The 22,385-nt window shown below is 29.7% G+C and overlaps 1 protein-coding gene across 1 annotated transcript; it reads left to right on the plus strand.

The window, feature by feature from the left end:
* Positions 1 to 13,835: 13,835 nt before the first annotated feature.
* On the plus strand, positions 13,836 to 18,678 carry LOC112765771 (homeotic protein knotted-1). Its single transcript, XM_025811629.3, has 5 exons — positions 13,836 to 14,769; positions 14,869 to 14,997; positions 15,445 to 15,577; positions 17,093 to 17,358; positions 18,003 to 18,678. The coding sequence occupies exons 1-5, from the start codon at positions 14,338 to 14,340 to the stop codon at positions 18,222 to 18,224; spliced, it is 1,182 nt and encodes a 393-aa protein (XP_025667414.1). The 5' UTR covers positions 13,836 to 14,337; the 3' UTR covers positions 18,225 to 18,678.
* Positions 18,679 to 22,385: the final 3,707 nt, after the last annotated feature.

Consider the following 22,385-nt stretch of genomic DNA (forward strand, 5'->3'; position numbering starts at 1 on the left):
TAATTATATGTTAATTTAGAATTTAGAATTTGATTATTATATGTTAATATAGTATTTAGGATTTGATTATTATATACTGATTTAGGATTTAGCATTAAGTTAATTTTGAATTTAGGATTTAGGATGAAGTTAATTTAGGAATTATGAATTAATTATATGTTGATTTAGGATTTAGAAAAAAGTGTAAGATGCTTGAATTTTGAAGTAGAAAATGTATCAAGAAAATGTTACAAGCCTTAAGTCCATATAATATACTTACTTATATTATGCAGTATTTAATAGTAGCAATAGTTAACTCTAAAACTTGTAAATTTACCTACCTATGAAAATAAATTATTATAATATGCTAAAATGTTGTGAATTTAATTGTTCTGACCGATGATATTGTGGATTGAGATTGATTGAATTTGTGGGATCGTAAAGGTGGATATGTCAAATTTTAGGGGAGGTTATGTCTTTTTTTTTTTGAAATAATCTATATTTTGAATGATTTAAACTCTTTAATTGAATTAAATAAATTATTGTGTTAGACATTGTAATATTATATGTACAACATTACATATATAGTATGAATTCAAGTATGAAAACAAGTTAATATATTCTGCTAAAAATGTTGTAAATTTAATTATGTTTTGACTGCCACTGTGGATTGAGGTTGGTTGGATTTGTGGGAACTGTAAAGATGGATATATTTCAAATTTTATGGGAGGTTATGTCAATTTTTTTTTTGAAATAATCTAAATGTTGAATGATTTGTGGAGTATATATGTTTATTAGTGTTAATAATATATTCTCTTTGCAAAGATTACGACAGGTAACAGAGGTATATTGAGTGGGTCTTGTGGTCGTGGTAGAGGGAGGTCTTCCACAGAATCCCCAAGGAGTGTACAGTCATCGCCCTTTACTACGACTACTTTGTCAACCGCTATGACGTCACAGACGGGTCCAGTGGACCAATAGTTTATCATGGTCCCAAACCCGAACTACGTGCCTCCCTCTTCCATGTCCCCTTGCAGATCTAGCGATAGATATCACGGTGGGTGATTCCTCCAGTGCCTCCCAGCAGGATGTCCCTCCACCACCGCCCGTCATTCGACTGAGGGTTTGGCCTGATAGTATACAGGCGTGAGTACATACAATTTTTTAATCTTACGTTTGTTAATATTAAGTTTATGTGTTTATATGTGTTTGTTAATGTTAGATTTTTTTCTCTGATAGATTTGCACCAAACAATAATGCTTGCACACAAGAGATCTTTGAGGTCATTAAGTCAATGTACGACCACCCATGGTCGAGGTACACAACGATCCCGGCTGAGACCATAGAGCTGTGGTTTTAGAAGTGGGCGGTAAGAACCCAATAATGTCGAATTAATTAACTGTATTTGAACTGTATTTTATCCCGACTAAATAATATTGTTGAATCACTTTGTGCAATTGAAATTCATATGGGATGCGAAACATAATCTCATGCTCTGGAAGATCTAGTATCTACGACCACCGGACAGCTAAACAGATTCAGCAGATGATGAGTGACGTTCGTCAGGGGCGCGACCACCTAATGAGATGGATCCGTCCATCTGGAGGCCCATTTTATAAATGATGAGGAGTTCAAACGTCGCCGTCTGACGACGTCGCTAACAGGGCTTCGCCCAGGTCGTCGAAGTATAAGGGTGGATCGGCCACCTTCATGAAGACGAAGAGTAGACTGGTAAGTAGTTTGGTAATGTTTAATTTTTTGGTCATTACTTGAATAATTAGTTGTTTAATTTGTTGATTTATTTTTTTAGTTGATATAATTTGTAGTCTAAATCGTTGGATCGTGAGGCGATATTGACAGAGACTTTCAAGTATACCCATACTTTGAAAGCCAACAAGGAGAGATTTGCTGACGAGCGGTCTGCGGCCCATTATGTGAGTTTAAATTAATCCTAAGTTTCAAATTTATTTGGTTTAAAGTCAAGTAACTGTTATCCTAATCACAACGTGTGTGACACAGGAGGATTACACGCAGAGGTTGGAGGCCGCGACCCAGCAATCTTAGCCGCCTAATGGGAATGACGAGGCTAGTTCTGAGACCTCAATGGTAGATCCTAGTAGGGTTTGGCGTGAGACTGCCTCTGAACCCCACGAGAATCACCGCTTCAGGTTGGGGTCGTTCTTTGCCAGTAGCCTTTGCTCTTCCGCGTTGGCAGCTTTCTCTGCCTCTGCCTCTGCCACCAGTCCTGCCGATCGCCAGGAAGTTATCGACTTGAGGGAGGAGGTGCAGAAACTGATACAGGAGCTTCACTAACAAGTGGAGCAATCTGAGCAGAGGTACAACGACCTTCTTGCACGTGTGAGAGGAGCAGTTGCCATCAGCTCAGACCTGACAGAGTAGCTGGAGCAACTAGATTGTTTGCAAGAGCAGATAGAGGTGTACAACCAGTAGATCTGCGCTGGAGGCAGCGACACTGATGATTCCAGTGGCAACGTCGTTGGTGGGGCACCGACGTCAGCACCTACTCCACCGCCTCAGTAGGGGGACCCCGATGATGATTTCAGGGATCTGTAGGGTAAGGGATTTATTTTTTTGTTTGTCTACGTCATCGTATTTTACTTCTGTGACATTTTATTATATTCAGACCATTATTTTGAATAAAATAATTTGTTCATTTCTGATAATTTTAGATTTCTGCTAACAATTTTGTTAATAAGAGTTTTAATTTGACTACTAATTGTGGCTTTACTGTGCCAAAAAATAAAAAAAAAAACAAAAATAACTATCGGTGGATAAATCCGACGGTAACTTGGCGGCTAAACACGTGAAATGGCGCCAAAATTACCGTCGGGTTAATTTGACGGTAATCTTCAACTCAGTCTCGACAAACTCATTGAAAAAAATGACGTAAAATCTGCCGGTAAACAGTTTCCAGCGCCGTTTATATCGTCAACTCTAGGACAACGGTAAATCTGACGGTAAAGTGATTACGGGCGAATTTATTTGATAAATTCGACAATAAACTAATTACCGACGGATTTATTTGATGAATTCGACAGTAAATCTGACGATACTCAGAATTTTTCTTGTAGTGGAAGAACAATCAAATACTCACTATTTTTTGGTTGGAAGAGAAGAAATGGACCTCAAAAAGAGGGTATTAGGGTTTGTTTTCGCAAAAGAGTGAAAGAGGAAGGATAGCATGGGGGACGACGAACTTGAACCGCGACGGTGATGAACGGCGAATGGCGAATGGCAGACTCGAACCGCGTACGGTGAACTCGAACCACGATAGGGGAACAGTGAACGACAAATTCGAATTGCGACAATGATGAACGACGAACTCGAACCGCAATAGGGAACAATAAACGGCGAATAGTTATTACTTTCTCATCTCTTCTCATCTCATCTCCATGGCTGTAGCGTGAATGAGTTTTTGAAAAAATAGAGTAAAAAAAAGAGTGAAACTGTACATGTGAAAGAGATCCTTAAAATAAAAGTCACAAATAAAGTGTCATTATATGTTAAATTTGGTACAGTGGCGAGATAAGAATAATGCTAGAGAGTCAGTAAAATTTATTATTATTTTTTTATTATTAATTAGTTATTAATATTTAAAAATATGAGTTAAAAATATGTTATTAAGTTATTAAATTAAAAATTTAAATTAATAACTAAAAATAATAATAAAAAATAATAAATTTTGCTGATCTTCTAGCCTTTTCTTTTCACGGGATAACTTTTCAATAATTTATTAGATTTTCACCAAACCATTTGATTGTGGCAGGCTCATATTAAAGATGAGTACTCATCATTGGGACCTATCATATAATTAAGTACAATTCTTAGAGCAATAATCAAAAGAATGATTACCCGTAACAACCTGTCTTCATCATAATTATCCTTTTGTACATTTCACATACTATGGCTTTTGAAAAGTGTTAGGTCCTTTAATTACTTGTGAAGTGTTGTTGAAAAGAATATAACAAAATGTTAAAAAACAATAACATTCCATAACCTTCTTGCTCTATGGCCTATGCGATCTCTAATTAATATGTTTAACTTGCATGAGAAAAAATCCCTAACTTTCTATTTTGGAACATGCCTTCATCTGACATAATTTATTGACTTAGCTTGTTCTATTCAAGAAGCCACGAGCAAATTCATTCATTAAAAAGGGAAAAGAAAAGTGAAGATAGTAGCAGTGTCTACCTGGGTATGACCACTTTTTTTGTGCAATCGTTTATCTCTCTCTCTCTTTCTATGAACGGAGAATATTGACTCAACCTCTTATTCCATGGGATATATATGTTTACGGAAACAATAATATAATATACTTCAATAAATTTTTTTGGCGTTACCAAATTTTATTCATCAAATTAAGATTAATAATTGAAATATTAGATAGCGTTTGGTAGAGAGACAAAGACGGAAAGACTGAGACTGAGAGACAGAGGCTAAGAGACAGGAATTGAAATAAATTTCAGTATTCTGTTTGGTGCAAAAAGGGAGACAGGAATTAAAACAAGAATAAAACTTTAATTTAATTTGCACAAAGGGTAAAATTGGAATTAATTAATTGAAATGAAAGTATTTTAGGTATAAAATGTTATTAAAATTTTAGTCTCCATCTCTAAAAATTTCAGTTCCTTGTGTCCCTACTTTTTAGAGGTACTGAAATACTGAAATTTTAGAGACAGAGACAGAAATTTTAGTACTAATTTTTGAACTAACAAACACGATACTAAATCTTAGTCTCTATCTCAGTACCTCAAAACAAACGCTACCTTAGAGTCTAAATTTTGATACCAAAATAATCGGTCTAACGGTCTATATAAATTTGTTATGCATATACGTACTATTAAGTATGATAAATATGTTGACCTCACAATTATTGAAAGTGAAGAGGTTTGCTATGTGATCAATAAAAAGTTAACTTAGTAACAAGAAAAAACTAAACTATAAATGTGTTTGGCATAAGGTGTAATAATTATTATGTAAGTATTATAATTAATATTAATTATAACACATATATTGTCAAACTGTTTGAAATTTTGAATGAGGTAAAATATATATACTTAAGCATATTTTTTTACTATGAAATGACAATATGAGTAGGAAAGGGTAATATTTTTAAATTTTAAGGAAAAAGTTGATGACAAAATGGTAAGAATGTAAAAATGCATGTATATTGATTTTAATAAGTTTATCTTTCCGGTTATTACGATAATTATATAAATATGATTAAAATTAAAATCATATTTTTTAATATTTTAATGATATTTTTTTAGTAATATTTTTTAAAAATGTTGTTAAACATAAAAATATTATTTTAATTTTGGTAATATTTTTTGAAATATTATAATTACAGTAATATAAAGATAATATATATATATATATATATATATATATATATATATATATATATATGTATGTGAATGAGAACTAACTTCCTAACCATTTTAGAAAGAAAACATAATTATTTTCTTTTTTTTTTGAAAAAATCAAACAAATAATATAATATCCTTTAGAAGTATCTAAAATGATTTTACAGTACTAACTAAATATCATTTAAATATTATTTTTTATTCAATTTAAAAAAAAAAGAATAAAAAACAAATAAAAATTTTGAACAATTAATGCGTGAATATTAAATTAATTAAATAATAATAAATTTTTAAAAAGACTAAAAATTAAAGGACAACTAATATTTCTCATGATTTTAATAGAAACGATAAGTAATTCCACAAACAAATTAAACGACGGCAATAAGGTGACACTCCTATGAGTAGAAAACTAGATAAAAGAGTAAACTGATTATTTCGTCTCTCAAAGACTCAAAACATAAATAGAACCTCAACTCATTAATTTCATTATTATGCTCAAATTAATAACACTATAGCTCTAAAACTAATTAATTATCAGTAACCACTAACATTTACCATCACTTTCTTTTCTTTGGTACTTGCATTCATGCATGGACACATTCTGGTCTCTTGCTTATCTTCTCTCAAATTTCTTTGCCTTTTCTTTTTGTCTTTTCAAAGGTAACTTTCCAAGTGACATGACAGTAACAGCTCATTATTCATTAATATATGATAAAATAAAATATATGTTGATGTGATTGCCAAAAGTTAAAGGCCCAATAATAGCTTCTTGCATTGCCTGTAGCTAACTCAACAACCAAAGTGAATCTGAGGGTAAAGTAGTATTTAGGGTTGGCAATGGGTAGGGTAGGGTATACCCTAATTCTACCCGAGATTTGAAAATTTTATTAAAACTCTACTTTATCCTACTCGCAAGTTGAGAATCTCTCAACCCTAATCTTACTCGTACCCTAAAATTCTAAACCCTATCATATCCTACCCTACCCATAGAAATATCAAATTTTTTCAAAGTAAATACAAAATTCAATTATTTCGAATTTTATACATATTAATAACATAAAAAATAAAAAACTAATGCTCTAAATTACTAAATTAACTAATTAATTTTAGTAGTTGTTCACTTATTGTAAGTTATTACATAAGGGAGGTTGTGAGTTCAACTCTCACTTCCTTCACTATATACCTAGATTTATAAAATATATGTTATATATTAGGTGCAGGTAGGGTAGGGTAGAATACACCCAAGCATATCCGGACCGTACCCTATCCTACCCCCAGCAGGTCGGGTAGCCTACCTATCCAAACGAGTTGGACCGATTGGATACCCGCGAATAGGACATGAATTGTCAGCCCTAGTAGTATTCATATAACATGAAATTAAAATTTATTTATTATTCCAAATTATTCAAGTCATTCCCGTGATTCTAGCCAACTCAAGAAATCATAACTTGTAATTTCTAACACTACTAGTGCTGAAAGAAGGATAGTAGGTGAATATGATGAGAAGAAGAATAGTGAAGTTGAATGACAAATGAATGAATTGAAGTTCATTCAGTAGTTATGGAGGACATGAGAAAAAGGACACAACTCACTCACACTGCCATGGACAGTGTGGACTCTTTTATTTTTGTGTTGGAAAGTTGGAAACGTCCAATCTGTCTCAGAAAAATTCAACAGAGGAATAACTCATCGGTGAGAGGGAGATTAATTATGAAAAAAAGAAACCTAAACAGATTATGGCCCCCACAGTGATGAACAAAGAGCGCGGGTCTCTCGGGGGGTTCTTGCTTTATAGAATGAAATTAAGAGTGCGTGAGGCCTTTTTAAATCTCATTTTGGGTTTTCATCACTGTCACTCTCTATCTCCACATAGTGGAAACATGCTATCATTACTAAATTTAATTATTCTTTTCTTAAAATACATATTTATTTTCAGAAATAAATACAGTAGACATTAATTTTTATTAAGGGTTTTCTTAGTGTATGTACTTATGATACATGAAAGCACAATAAAATGTTTAATACATCCAATATAATTTCAAAGAATTGAATATTCTACTTCTTTTTCAATGAAAAGCTTATTATATTTGCCTCGTTACAAAGTGCTGTATGTTAAAGAGTTTTAAGAATTTAGGATTTAAATTTGTTTCTATCTAAAATTTTATGTGTTTTGTTTGCTGTGAATTCTTTGTTTATTTTTTTTTTATTGTTGTTGATAACTCAGTTGGCATTGAGACGTGGATAGAAAAAATTAAAGGTGCATTTAGTTTGTGTTTTTATTTTTTATTTTTAATTATTTTTAATATTTTTATTTTTATAATTTTAAAAAAAATATAAAACAAAAAAACAGAATTTTAGTATTTTTTTTTTACAAAATTGAGTATATTTTTAAATAGGTTTTTTAAAAATTTTGCATCAGATATTTTTATTCTAAAATTTTTTTTATTATATTGAGGTTTTTAAACTTTACAAAAATAAGATATATGAATCATTCTATCACACTTTTTAAAATCTATTTATCTAAATAAAAATAATAGATTTGACCAAAATAACGACTTATATGCCTCATTTTTGTAAAATTCAAAAATTTTGATGTAATAAATTTTTTTTAAAAGACAAAAACATTCTATACAAAATTTTTTATAACTTATTTGAATATATACCCTACAAAATTTTAAAAATACAAAATACAAATACAAATCAAGTCCTTCCTAAATATTTTATTTTTTTAGATGGAGGGATAAATGGTTAAATATCAAAAAAATAATAAATGGGATAAAATAAATATTTATAAAAAAATATTAATTACACTTAATAAATACATACTAAGATGTCACCAAAAAAAAAATACATACTAAGATATTTTGTGTTCTAACAACTGTGCAGATTGGAACACCTAAACTTACTAGGTGGACCAAATTGGAAGCCTTCATTGTTTGCGATAATGGAATGGTAGCAAATAAACATCTCTTATTTAGAGTATTTAGTGTTATTGAGTATTGTACACACGTGCTTTTGCAGCGCCTGAATGGTGATAACTGATCAGGGATCACATCCTAATCATACTATTATACACTCGACAAAATCTATGGACCCGGCCCTTACCATATCTTTCAAGTTTCAACTATATACAGCACACATGCACAGTCAAAATTCTAAGTGTGTAATCTAAGTATTTGTTTGTACAAAGATAATGATAATTCTAAGTAATTTCCGTTCATCATTTAAAATTTTTAAAAAGTTATAAATTTTACATTTTTTCTTCCACAACTCAATATATTTTGCATTAGTATATATACACATTTTTCTCAAACTCTCGAGTTAACTCGTAAACTCGTACGAGTTTACGAGTTTAGATATCAAATCAAATTGACTCGGGCATAGACTCTATCTTGAGTAAATTCGGCTAGACTCGACTAGACTCGGTCAAATTCGGACAAACTCGTGAGTCTAGGACCGAGTTAGCGAGTTTGTGTTTTTCTTCATTTTTTCTCAAAAAAGCGTCATTTTGAAACAAAAAAAAATACTTTTTTTTATTAGAGTTATGATAACACTCCCAAAAAATGAAAGAAAACTCACTCACAACGCACTCACCTGCGTCGTTTCTCTCAACTCTCACTTTCTCCATGTTCTACCGCAGTCGCCGTTCCACGCCGAGCTACCGTTGTTCGCTGCATCTGCTACCTCTGCTCTAATTTGCGTCATTGTCTTTGTGAATTTTACCTATGTTGGCATCTGCTTTGTATTTCTTCACATCTCCACTATCCGCAACTCCATCGTGCTATCACCGTTCACAAATTTGACTACTTCTCCTACAGTCCTATCCCTACTCTGGTTTGCACCATCGTGAAATCCATGACTATTGGTCGCCATTGTTTCGTGCTACTGCTGCACTCTTGTCTTCGATCTGCTATTGCTGGGACTTTGCCCCTTCTTTTTTTCTGTATCCTCTATTTTTTGTATGCCTTTTGCCCTTTCTTTGATCCTTTGCTTCTTGATTTAGTTTTTTTTTTTTTTTAAATTTTATTGCTTCTAATTTTAGCCTATTGCTTATCGTTTATGTTAGATGGCCAAATGGTTCATCCATTCATGACTGATTAGTAATTAATTATTTTTATTAGAGTTAATTTGATTATTTGATATTGTTCAATGTTCAATTAAAGATTTAGTATTACAGATTTAGAATTTTTAATTTTGTGTGTTCTATGTTGTATTTGTATAAAAATAATTATAAAAGATTTGAATGTGTATTTTAAAATATTTGTTATAATGTATGCTATTATTTTAATTTATTATGTGTTTTAAGATTGATATTATTAATTTTGAAGGGTTATAATTGAATAAATATACATTATATATATATAACAGATGAACTCGTACGAATCTACGAGTTAACTCGTGAGTCGAGTCTAGGTCATCTCCACGAATTTACTTAGACTCGCGAGTTTGAGAACCTTGTATATACAAGTTTAGTGATACAATATATATAAATAAAGAATTATTTTTCAAGTTATGTGAACTAAAATTTGGACCGATTGTTCAATTTTGCTGGACACTGTGAGACACACCTCTTATCTCTTGTCAGATTGAAAATGCTTGTCGCGCTGCTTACCGTTGAAAGAATTCCAACTATGCAGACTGAGCCATTCAAATCCAATAATTTGTATGTTCAGCATTTTTTTCTTCATATAATATTCATATTTAAATACACAGTTAAAATGAAATAACGTATAATAAAAAAAAATGTGAAATAACCACTATTAATTTTGATAACAAACATGAATGGATGAATAAGGTATTAATTTACCGTTCAATCCATGAAAACAACTTTGGTGTGCCATTTCTAATTTTTCAGAAATTAAATATGAGAGTATTCATTAGTTTAGAAATTTTGTTAGTGAAGTTTGTGTTTAAAAGAAAAAATTTATTGTATCAAAAAATTATTTATGTGAGTTTTAGTTGTGTGCCGAAAAATTTTATATAATTAAAAGAGGCTTGAATGTTGAGTTGAGAGCTTAACAAAAAAAACTATTTGAGAGACTGTGAGTTTTGAGTTCGGTTTTGGTTTTATATTGTAATGATGTTTATTGTTTTTGTGAGTTTAGAGAAGTTCCTGGAAAACTACTCATTATTGTGTTAAGGTTTCACATCGGTTGGAGAGGAGAACGAAGCATGCTTTATAAGAGCGTGGATACCTTTTTCTAGCATGACGCGTTTTGATGAGTGAGCGTGAGAGTTTTGCTTATCATCTCTATCGTCAAAGACAAAACTGTAAGGACTTGTGTACTAAAACGGACAATATCGTGTTAGCAAGGGTTTCTTAAAAAACTGTATTCACTTGGTGGGTTTGGGAAGGTTCTTAGAAATACTATTCATTTGTTCTAAAGCTTTCAAGTCCTAGGTTTTATTATTTTGGTATTGAAATTTGTATTTGACTTTGATACATATAGTTGAAATTTCACTATGATTATGGTGGATATTTGATATATGTTTTATTGTAGTTAGAGATCAGAGTTAATCATGATATATATAAGATTGAGTGTCGTTATTTTGATCTCTCAACTTATACAACATATATATTTGTTATGTCATATTCATATAAATCTGCACAAATTTGTCTTATCATGTTTCATGAAATTATTTGAGTTCTTTTCATCTTAACTCTTTTCTTAAACACTATATAATTGCTTCTGTCTCATGCACTTAAGTAAAATTTTTTTCAATATACTATATGTTGAATTGTATGACATTTTTAATAGTTATCTAAATAGTAATGTTAAGTAGATAAAAAATAAATAAATAACTAAAATTTATTTTATTTAATATTTATTATAATAATTAATGTATGTTAAATAAAATAAGTTTTAGTTATTTATGAATAATTTTTTTTGTTATTAAACATTTCTACTATTTAAATATGTTGAAAATTAATCTGATAGTGTTGATTCAACTCTTGTTATCAAGGGTCAATTATAACTATCATGTTATAAACGACGGTGATATTTTTAAGGAGAAATATTATATAACTAGTAAATATTATTATTTTTTATTAGTATTTAGTTAATAATAATTTGTACTCATATTTATAAGAGATTTGTATATAAGAAGCATATAATTTATACCTATATTTATCAAAATTTTGTACATATAAATTAATATAATTTGTATTTATATTTTTCAAAATTTACACACATAAATTAATAAATTTTATTTGCTAAAAATAATTTAATATTTATATTAGTCAAATAATAATAAAAAATACTAAAAATTATTGGCTCCTAAATTATTCTTTTAAATAATGGTGATATTTTTAGATATCAATTAAATTTAAATCGAGTAAACAATATATATTTTGAAAAAGTAAAGAGAATCAATTTTAATTCAACCAACAATTAAAAAGAAATGAACATAAAATAATCCAAAAATTATAAGCAATAAAAACATCTAAAATAAAAATAAAAAGAATTTAAAATTTAACTTTTAATATTTAGAATTTAAAATTTATTAATTAAAATTTAAGATTTAGAGGGATCAGAGATAGCAATGATATGACGGCCAACAGCAGGTGATTGATAATAATAGTGGGTGAAATTATAGCGTTAGAAGAAATTAAAAAAAAAGGGTAAAATAATAATTTAAGAAAAAATTGTGAATGGTAGTCTTATTTTCTTGTTGATTGAAATTATCTGCTTAGTTATTGACATAATTGATATATTTTAGGATATATAAGATTATAAGATGTAATAATAGTTTTGTTAAAGTATCTTAATTTTTTAACCGTAATTAAAAAATCAATCATGTTATATATACCGAAAAAATTAATTATTAAATTAATTATTAATATAAAATATATATTAAAAATAAATAAATTAATATATATTTATATAAATACATAATCATTAATTTTTATATACATATAACATTTTTTTAAAAAAGAAAATAGATTATAAAATGGTACACTTTCATGCATATCAAGTTAATTTTCATACACTTCATCAAATCGACATCATTCTCTTTAAAGGTCATTTTTTTTTTCAAAAAGAAAAGTTGAATTGATCACTTTTCACTTATATAAAATAAAGTAGAGAGAAGATTTAAAACAATAATTAAAAAGCTACACATAATTTCTCTTTACGTAACAGTGTGATGAAATAAATACAATAAAATTAAAAGTAAAAGAATTATAATTATAGCAGTTTCATAAATTTATAATTTAATATAATAATAGTTATTAGATGTGTAATACTAGGTAGTCAAAATATTATAAACAATAAATAAAAATATATGATTAATAATATTTATATTTATAAGAGAGTGTAAATTATTTTTCTAACTTAATTGATGCAATTAATTTTTTTATAATTATTTTTTTTATTTAATTACGCTAAAAGTCATCAATTCTAAATTGAATGTGAATCAAGTCCCAAAATTTTTTTTTATTATTACATTCATAATTCTATAATTTTTCTCCCAAATAAAAATTTTAAATTCTTATATTTTTAACTTAAAAAAATCTCAAATCATCTCAATACATTTTATAAAAGATAAAAATATCTTAAATTTGTCTAGTCTCTATTTCTTGAAAATAAAAAACGTTCAAATTTATTAATTTTTGACCAGCAAATTAAAATAAAATATTAAATAATAAATTAGCACCAATTCATTGATTATAGATATTATGTATTTACAATTATAGATGTTATAATATAAAATTATAGATGTTAAATTAAAAAATTTTAACAACCTCTACTATTATTTATATATAGACTATTATAAAATAAAATATAAACAAAAATTAAGAAATATATTTTTAAAAACAATTATTAACTCATCATATTATATAAGAAATTTGATAATATTAATTGTAAAAATTTATTAATTATAGACATTATATATATGAATTATGAATGTTATGAATATAAAATTATGAATATTATGTATATAAACTTACGAATGTTATGAGTAAATTTGTCAAATAAATAAATTAATTGAAATATTTGATATCTTTTAAATTTAATTATGATAAAATTTAAAAATATTTGTGTTAAAAAGTCAGAATAAATCATTTAAAAATGTGCTTTTATTATTATAATGTAAATGATATGTCATAAATATAAGAATATAAATTAATAAACATATATGATTATACAGAAATATTTGGTTACAAAAAAAAAATTAGTCAAAATTAATTAATTTAAGATTTTTTTTGTCTCCTCAATATTATCACTGATGATTATAATATGCTATTTAATATATATAATTAATGCTTTTATATGCAGTAATTAGTAATTATTACGGTAAAAAAAAAAATAAGGCACCTGAAAAGATAATAAATAAACATACTCATCTCATTAAATAAAGTTAAAAATAAAAAGTTTTAACTACTTTTAGTCCCCTAAATTTGTTTACCAAATTTTTTCCAAAGAAAAATGTGTTAAAGACTTAAGAGAGAGAAACTAAACGAAAGAAGGGAAAGGAAAACAGTGAAGGCAGGGGTGGGGATATGTTCTACGCTACACTAAACATTTTTTCTACCACACCCCACAGCCACAGGGGAAAACATCGACTCTTGTTGTCATCATCTTCTTCTTCTTCTTCTACAATTCGCATCCGTACGATACCACACAAAACATATGAGAGATTAAAAATATATGTATACCTATATGCCCCAACTTTGGTTGCAATTCACAAAAGGAGCAAACAAGGCTCTTATCTTATTATATATATATCAACATCATCATATCTGACTTAGCTTAATTAATATATGTAAGCGTGTGGTCCATACCATAATCATAATCATTAGATTAGCAATCACTTCACTTTCCTTGCTTAGGGTTTTTATAAACTGTGTATCGTAGACCTTCCTTTCATTTAATTTCCCGTGAATCTAGCTACCACAACGTAGGGATAGATCCTGCGTATTAATTAGAGAGAGAAAGAGTGTGTGTGTGTGAGTGTGGTTTGTTTCTAAATGGAGGAATACACTAATAATAGCAATAATAATCAAAGCCCAAGTTCAAGTTCAAGGGCAAGTTTCTTGTACTCTTCCTTTGGTGTTGGTGGTGCTACTTCTTCAAGCGTACCCCATCACCTTCCAATTAACACCTTTCATCATCATCATCATCATCATCATCATCAATCTGAAGCTGCTGCTGGATCCGATCACTGCTTTCAATCCGATCAAGTACCTTCCGTCAAAACCGAACCCAGAAACTCCTCGCAGCAGCTCCACAACACTCATCAGATTTTCAACTATCCTCTCATGAGACCCAATGATCTTCACCATTCGAGCGACCAAGGAGGAACCCAAAACTCCAACGATGATGTTGAAGCCATCAAAGCCAAAATCATCGCTCATCCTCACTACTCTAATCTCTTACAAGCGTACATGGATTGCCAAAAGGTTCCGATAGATCCCAATATTTATTTTATTGATTTATTTATTATATGCTAGCTCCGTACATATATTACAACTTAATTTCTCTACAATAATCTTGGTTAGGTAGGAGCTCCGCCGGAAGTGGTGGCGCGTTTAAGCGCGGCTCGGCAGGAATTCGAGGCACGGCAGCGGTCTATGGTTGGTTCCACCAGGGAAGCTTGCGGCAAGGACCCTGAACTTGACCAATTCATGGTGGGGGCTTTGGTTTTGTTAATTTATTAATTATAAGAAAATTTTTAAGTGTGTCGTCGTACCGGTGTTTTAGTAATTTTTAACCGTTGATCTTAATTATAAAAAAAATATATAATATATATAATTAAAATCAACGGTTAAAAATTACTGATATACCGATAGAACGGTACAATTGAAAATCTCCCTTAATTATATCATATGAACAAATTTGGGAATTTGAAATAGTTTCTAACTTTCTATAAGCTGTAGTGTGTGAGCAGCTGAAATTACAAAGAGAAAGTTTAGGACCAATACTTTTATTAAAATTTGACCAATACTTAACCATAAAAAAAAATGATTAATTTTACATCATTAGATATCATCTCATACCATTAAATATCACAAATTCTGCTAGCCCCTGATATTGCTCGAAATTACAATTAATTAATTAATTAATTATTGTAACAGGAGGCATACTATGATATGCTTGTGAAGTACCGAGAGGAACTTTCAAGGCCTATACAAGAGGCTATGGACTTCATGCGCAGGATTGAGACTCAGCTTAATATGCTTTCCAATGGACCCCTTCGCATCTTCTCTGGTTCGTACTCTCTCTCTCTCTCTCTTCCTCCTCGCTTCTTATTTCTGTCACAGTGATCATCAACATGCTCATTACACTATTCACAAGCTAAACTAATTATAATTATCTAAACAATTACTAATAATGGGTGTAATAATTATTATTATATGAGTTATGACACTGCACTAAAATGTTGGTCCCTATTGTCAGGGATAATTTGACCATGAGTTTCACTTTACCGTCAGATCTCAGAGGGGACCAATATTCATTGACCACAGAACCCTAACAAACCTAGCACCATATCTAATCTTGGAGCCTATATATGTTATAAGCCTACTGATCGATAAGCTATCCCTTTTGTGATTTTACTAATCTTGGAGTAATGACAAAATTATTCTTCTAATTAAGTTTACAAGTATGATTTTATTAGCATCATTAGTGATTATTATTATATTATTTCTCTAAGTATACATTCCACATGCACACACCCCTCATCATTATTATTTATTGCAGAAAATTGGACTTTGGTGTCTTGCAATAAATAAAGCAAATTGAAATAGTATTTTAATCACATTAATTTTCTTCTTTTGGGAGAGAAACAAGTAACTACCAGTAATACTAATACATTGGATGCTGTTCCAATCACCCAATTCCCCGAGAATACTGTAGGTTTGTTAAGTTTTTCAGATGTTCAGTGAACGTAATGTAATACTTCCATAAAGCCAGAATAAATAAGTGACCCCTCTGACCGTCTCATTTTCTGTGTTTATTTCGCTCCACGAGGCCCACTAATTACGCCTGTTACAGTACTTTTCAGGAGAAGATTGTATTCTTAATGGTATACGAGGTTTTTTTTTTACTATATTTTGAACAGTAAAATATATTTTTAATTATTAATTGTTGGTGAAAATTTAGCATTTTTTTTAAATCTATTATATAAATATTTGTATAAATTATGCTACATTTACATACATATAGATTTCTTAGCTAACAAGTGATATTATATAAATTGCACTACTACAGCCTAGAAGACTTAAATTTGATGGAGGTTTTTTCTTTCTAACAAACAGCATTAATTATGTAACTAACTGGCGTCTGAAAGCCTAGTCAATTTCACTTAATAGTGGTGATGCTACTGTCCAGTAAGCATATAGTTGTTAACTTGTTATGTGATCTAAATTACCATAATCTCCTCATGCTGATATGTAAGACCAATAAATTATTATTTGTACCCATCAAAGATATAGATGCTGACAAATGTATCCATATAAGAATAAAACGACAATTATAACCACGGAAAATGGCTTCCGTATGCCAAGAGTATCAGACGTTGGTTACATAATTGGTCCATTAGGGTATTCTTGACACATGGAAGATATCTTCCGTGGATACAATTATCGTTTTATTCTTATATGGATACATTTGTCAGCGTTTATATTTTTCATTAATACAAAGGGTAATTTATTGTGTGTAAGACTTTATTTTCAAATATTCCAATAAATTAAATATGCAGTTGGAATGTTGATGATTGAACAGATGATAAATGTGAAGGAGTGGGTTCATCGGAAGAGGATCAACAAGAAAACAGTGGCGGGGAAGAAGAATCAGAAGTAGCGCCGGAGATTGATCCTCGGGCAGAAGACCGTGAACTGAAGAACCACTTGCTTAGAAAGTACAGCGGCTACTTAAGCAGCCTGAAGCAAGAACTGTCAAAGAAGAAGAAGAAAGGAAAACTCCCTAAAGATGCCAGGCAAAAGCTACTTACCTGGTGGGAGCTACATTACAAATGGCCTTATCCTTCGGTATGCATTTAAATTTATGTTATAAATTCCTGTAGTAATTCAAGTGCAGTTAATTTCACGTGAAGTTGATAATTGAGAGTCGTTAATAAATTGTTATTTAATGACTTTTATTTATCAACTTCACATGAAATTACCTGTAACACCCGAGTTTCTACCATAAATTAAATATGAATCTTGCTAGGGAACCAATGGAGTATTTATACAAGGAAAAGTTTAGGGGCCAGTAACTTTTCCAAATTCTGGTCAGCATGTAATCAGCACAGAAAATTGAGCCATTAGATGAAATCTCGCACCAATTTCACACCATTAAAATCATCATTGATGACTATTTGATGGCTAAAAATACCAAAAGTTGCTGTCCTCCTAACACTACTCTTTGTACAATGTATACAATGAATTATTTATTTGGCCTAATATAAGTTAAAAAATGAACATTCAAGATAAAATACTACTAATTTCTCAAACACAATACACTCATACTATCCTGAATAACCATCCGGATACCAGGAATAATAAACATTTGATATCCTACTGAATCAAACATCCCTATACCCCCATTGTACACATTGTATAGATACTCCATTGGCTCTCTATCCTTTCTCGTTAAATATATTACATGTCTTTATTAATTTATGTATGTATAGGAATCAGAGAAGGTAGCATTGGCAGAATCAACAGGACTGGATCAGAAGCAAATAAACAACTGGTTCATAAATCAAAGGAAGAGACACTGGAAACCATCTGAAGACATGCAATTCATGGTCATGGATGGACTCCATGCGCATAATAATCATCAGAACGCATCTCCTCTCTACATGGATTCCCATTATGTTATGCCTGATGGACATTACCGCTTACCACCATAATTAACTCAATTCTCGTATATATAATACAATGTAGCCAGCTATCTGGCACAAAGAGTGAGATATGGTTGCTGCTTTAACGAGTGCGTTTTGAGAGTACTTGAATTCCAATGTTTGCCTCATAGTCTTCTACTCTTTTCTCTTCTTCTTTCTTTTCTCTCCCTTATTATTTGTTTATTTATTTATCCATCAAGTATCAAGGAGTGCTATAGTAATTTTCCTTTAGTGTACGTTAAGAAGAGTCTTCTATCGTGGCGTTGTGATTTTCTTTAGTTGATCCTTTCATTTCGTCAAATATGGTTTTCCTTCGGGTCTGTAATTTTGATGTGTGATGCTGTATGTATGTATGAATGCAGGAGGACCCATTTGCCTTGTGGAACTTCTGTAACATACTGATGAAGTGTATATAATGAACAAATTGTTTATTTCATTATGATATTGAACCTATTGTTAGTAATCTTGATCAGTGACTTGAACAGCAAGAAAGCAAAGATTGTAGAGAAGAAGAAACTAATGAGAGCAGAGAAATTGGATTGAATAGAAAACATGTTCTTAAATTCTTTTGAAAGTAAAAAGTGCATTTTTGGTTTAGCTAATTAACGTGAGTTTTTTACTATTTTTATCATAATAGAATTATTAAGAATAAATTACAATTTGTATCCATGAAAAATACAAATGTTGACAAATGGATCCATATAAGAATAAAACGACAATTGTATAACCAACATTCGGGTACTCTTAGCACACGGAAATCATTTTCCGTGGGTATAATTATCGTTTTATTCTTATAGAAGTATATTTGTCAGCATTTATATCTTTTATGGATATAAATAGTAATTTATTCAATTATTAATCTCGTTAAGATTGGTGACTCAAACGATGTCTAGCATTGCTAACTAACACTACCTATCTTAAGAGCCTAACCAAGTAGTTAGTTACTAACTACTTTCCTCTATTACTCCACTGTGTTGACTCTTTCCGTTTTCTTTTATAATTACACTTCCCTCAACACCTGTATATGGTGTTTCAGTGTTTCGTTAGTTCTAAACCTTTCTTAGGGATCAAGAAATTATTTAAATAGTATTGTTAGATAATTTTTTTTCAAAAATTTAAGTTTCAATTAAAAATCTCTTCAATTTTTTTTTTAAAATAACTCAACCAAGTCTTCTTCTTCATTATCTTTCATATTCTTTTTTATTTTATTATTTTTTCTTTTTCTTTATTTTTCTTCTTTTTTTCTTTTCTTTGTTTTTTCCCTTTTCTTTTCTATATTTGATTATTCATATTTTTTCAGTTATTCCAACTTGTATATATCATTCGCTCATTGTATGTATTGCATACAGAACTTGTTAGGCCTCCAACAATAACTTGAATATTATAATGTCACCTTAAGATCTGAACTCTCATATAAACCCTAGGCATATTATTATTTGCCAACGAGCGATTCCGGACTAAATTACGTATAGTAAGTATATGCTTCAAAATCTATAAATCTATCAATTACTTATCTAAAATGAAATCTATGAATCACATCCACATATTAACTTGAATTGATTGGGAGATCAATTTATTTATCTATTTAAATAAGTGTTAGATGTTCGAATTCTGCTATAATTACAATAGATTAAGTTTTTACCTTAAGACTTAAAAATGAGACTTGCTATACATACAAGTCTTTTTGGCATACAAGTCTATATAAGTCAGTTCAAGCCTAACAAAAACAACTCTCAATTTAAAGAGCGTGTAAACACGCGCTTCCTCAACTTTGAATAGCGCGAAATGAGAAACGGTTCTTCTTCAACGTTTGTATTCCACGTTCTTTCTCCTTCTCCTCTTCCTCCTTCTTCTTCTCCTTCTTCTTTGTATTCCTCCTCATTTTTCTTCGTATTCCTTCTTTTTCTTCTTCGCATTTTCATTCTCATCGTAGTTCTTTTTATTATTGTTGCTGCATTTTTTCCTCCTCCTCTTTTTATTGATTTTGCAAAATTATGTATTTTTTTTTTCTTTGTTTGATTTTTTCTCCCAATAAGAATTATAAGAAAACGTAATAAGAAGATGAGGAAGAAGAAGCAGTAGAAGATGAGAAGAAAGAAGAAGAAGAGTTTTGAATTATGCAGAACTTATCAAAACAAAAATACACCCAAATATCTTGGTGTTATACCCAAATTTGCTGCAAATACAAAAAAAATGTTTCCTCTAATGCTGCATTTTTTTCTTTTTTTTTCTTTATTTCTTTATTTCTTTTAGTTAAATGAATGTAAGTTCATCTTCTTCTAAGTAATTTTGTAGCATTATGTATTTCTTCTTCCTCTTTGTTTGATTTTTTTGTTTTTATTATTGTTAAGGGAGTAAAACAAGAAGAAACTTGAGAAGGTAAAACAAAAAAGAAAAGATGAATAAAAAAACAAGAAGAAGATGGTGATGATGATAAAAAAAGAAGCAGTAGAAGATGAAGAGGAGGAAGAGGAAGAGTTTTGAATTATGCAGAACTTATCAGAATAAAAATACACTCAAAATTCTTAAAATACACCCAAATATCTTCGTGTTACACCCAAATATCTCCGTGTTACATCAAAATTTGCTGCAATACAGAAAAATATTTCCTCTAATGTTATATTTTTTTCTTCTGAATTGAACCACACCTCAACCACTTGATTGGATTCAAAACAATAAAAGAATGAGAATAAATTCCAATGAAAAAAGAAGGAGGAAGAGGAGGAGGAGGAAGAAGTGGTGTTGATGACGACGATAACGAAAAAGAAGAAGAACGTACGGTAACAAGAAGAAGAAGAACGTGCAGTAACGGCATAAAACGCGTGAATATAAATAACTTGTAAAGACTTATATGAAAAAAATACTTGTACGTAAAAAATAATTTTTTAAAAATATTATAAAAAATATAAATAAACAAATAAATCACATACATGCAATAATTTCCAACCTACAAACCAAACAAACAAATCCCTCAACCCCAAAAGGTACTGTAAGTTATAAGTCATCGAAATGTTTACTGTACTTTTTTAGGATACGTTGAGAATATTTTTACAACAAAAAAATATTATTATTATATTATAATCAGTCACTAAAATCAGTTATTAATATATTTGTATATAAATATATATGTAGTTTAATTTATTTTTAATGTATATTTATATTTTAATATGTATTTAATATTAATAATTAATTTTGATGATTAATTTTAGTGTACACGTAATATAGTATTTTATATGGCAGAACTTTTTTTTTTCTTTTATTAAGAAGACCGTCTTATTGCACCTCCACTTTCTTCCATTACTAAATATAACACTAATTTCATTTACAGAAGATTAATGTCACCTAAATTAAACAGGCAATCATGTTTAATTTACCCAAAACGTATAACTAAATCTGTCAAAAAAAAAAAAATAGTTGGATTTCCTCTAAGGGTCATCAGCCTGTTAGTTGAACTTAAAAGACAAGCCTACAGTTTTTTTTTTTCTTTTCTTAATTGCTAATTCCAAATTCAACCGTTGTAATCGGACCCAAAAAGAAGGGGCTAAATTAAAGAACCGACCCACGCTCGAAAACTGTATTATTAGTAGTGTTAGCTTCGATTCTTTTCATATGATATTTATATTCTTGCTCTTTGGATAATTGTTTTCATTGTTAGAAGAGTAAATTATGTTATATTTTTTTACTGCAAAAAGTTTAGACATTGAGAAAATTAATTATGATCGATTAAAAGTATTCCATATCCAAATAAAAAGAGAAAATTTAAGCGACGGTACTTTTATTAAAATTTGGTTAACATTTAATCAGGAAAAGAAAAGTAAATAATTTTACACACTATTAGATATAATTTTGCATCATTAAAAATATTAATGATGACTAATTAATACTACAAATTACAAAACTAGTTGGTCTCGTAACACTTCTCAATAAAAAATAGGAAAAGTATATGGAACCAAGAGGTTACCAGCCAAAAACTAAACAAAACCACATTAATTTATATTAATAATTAATTTTAAATTTTTTAAATTCAAAATTTAAAAAATTTAAAATTGATTAAGTAAACCTAATTAAAACCTATAAAAACCTTCCTCTTCTCTCTCACATTAACCTACCTACCTCCAACAATCACACACACAGACCTCTCTCTCTCACAGTCAGGCCCTCTCCGCCTCC

Source organism: Arachis hypogaea, chromosome 17, assembly GCF_003086295.3.
Source record: "Arachis hypogaea cultivar Tifrunner chromosome 17, arahy.Tifrunner.gnm2.J5K5, whole genome shotgun sequence".
Lineage (NCBI taxonomy): Eukaryota > Viridiplantae > Streptophyta > Magnoliopsida > Fabales > Fabaceae > Arachis > Arachis hypogaea.

Coding starts and splice junctions, on each gene's coding strand:
- LOC112765771 (XM_025811629.3), top strand. CDS start 14,338: ATGGAGGAATACACTAATAATAGCAATAATAATCAAAGCCCAAGTTCA. Junction 14,770..14,868: donor CGTACATGGATTGCCAAAAG/GTTCCGATAGAT, acceptor AATCTTGGTTAG/GTAGGAGCTCCGCCGGAAGT. Junction 15,578..17,092: donor ACCCCTTCGCATCTTCTCTG/GTTCGTACTCTC, acceptor ATGATTGAACAG/ATGATAAATGTGAAGGAGTG.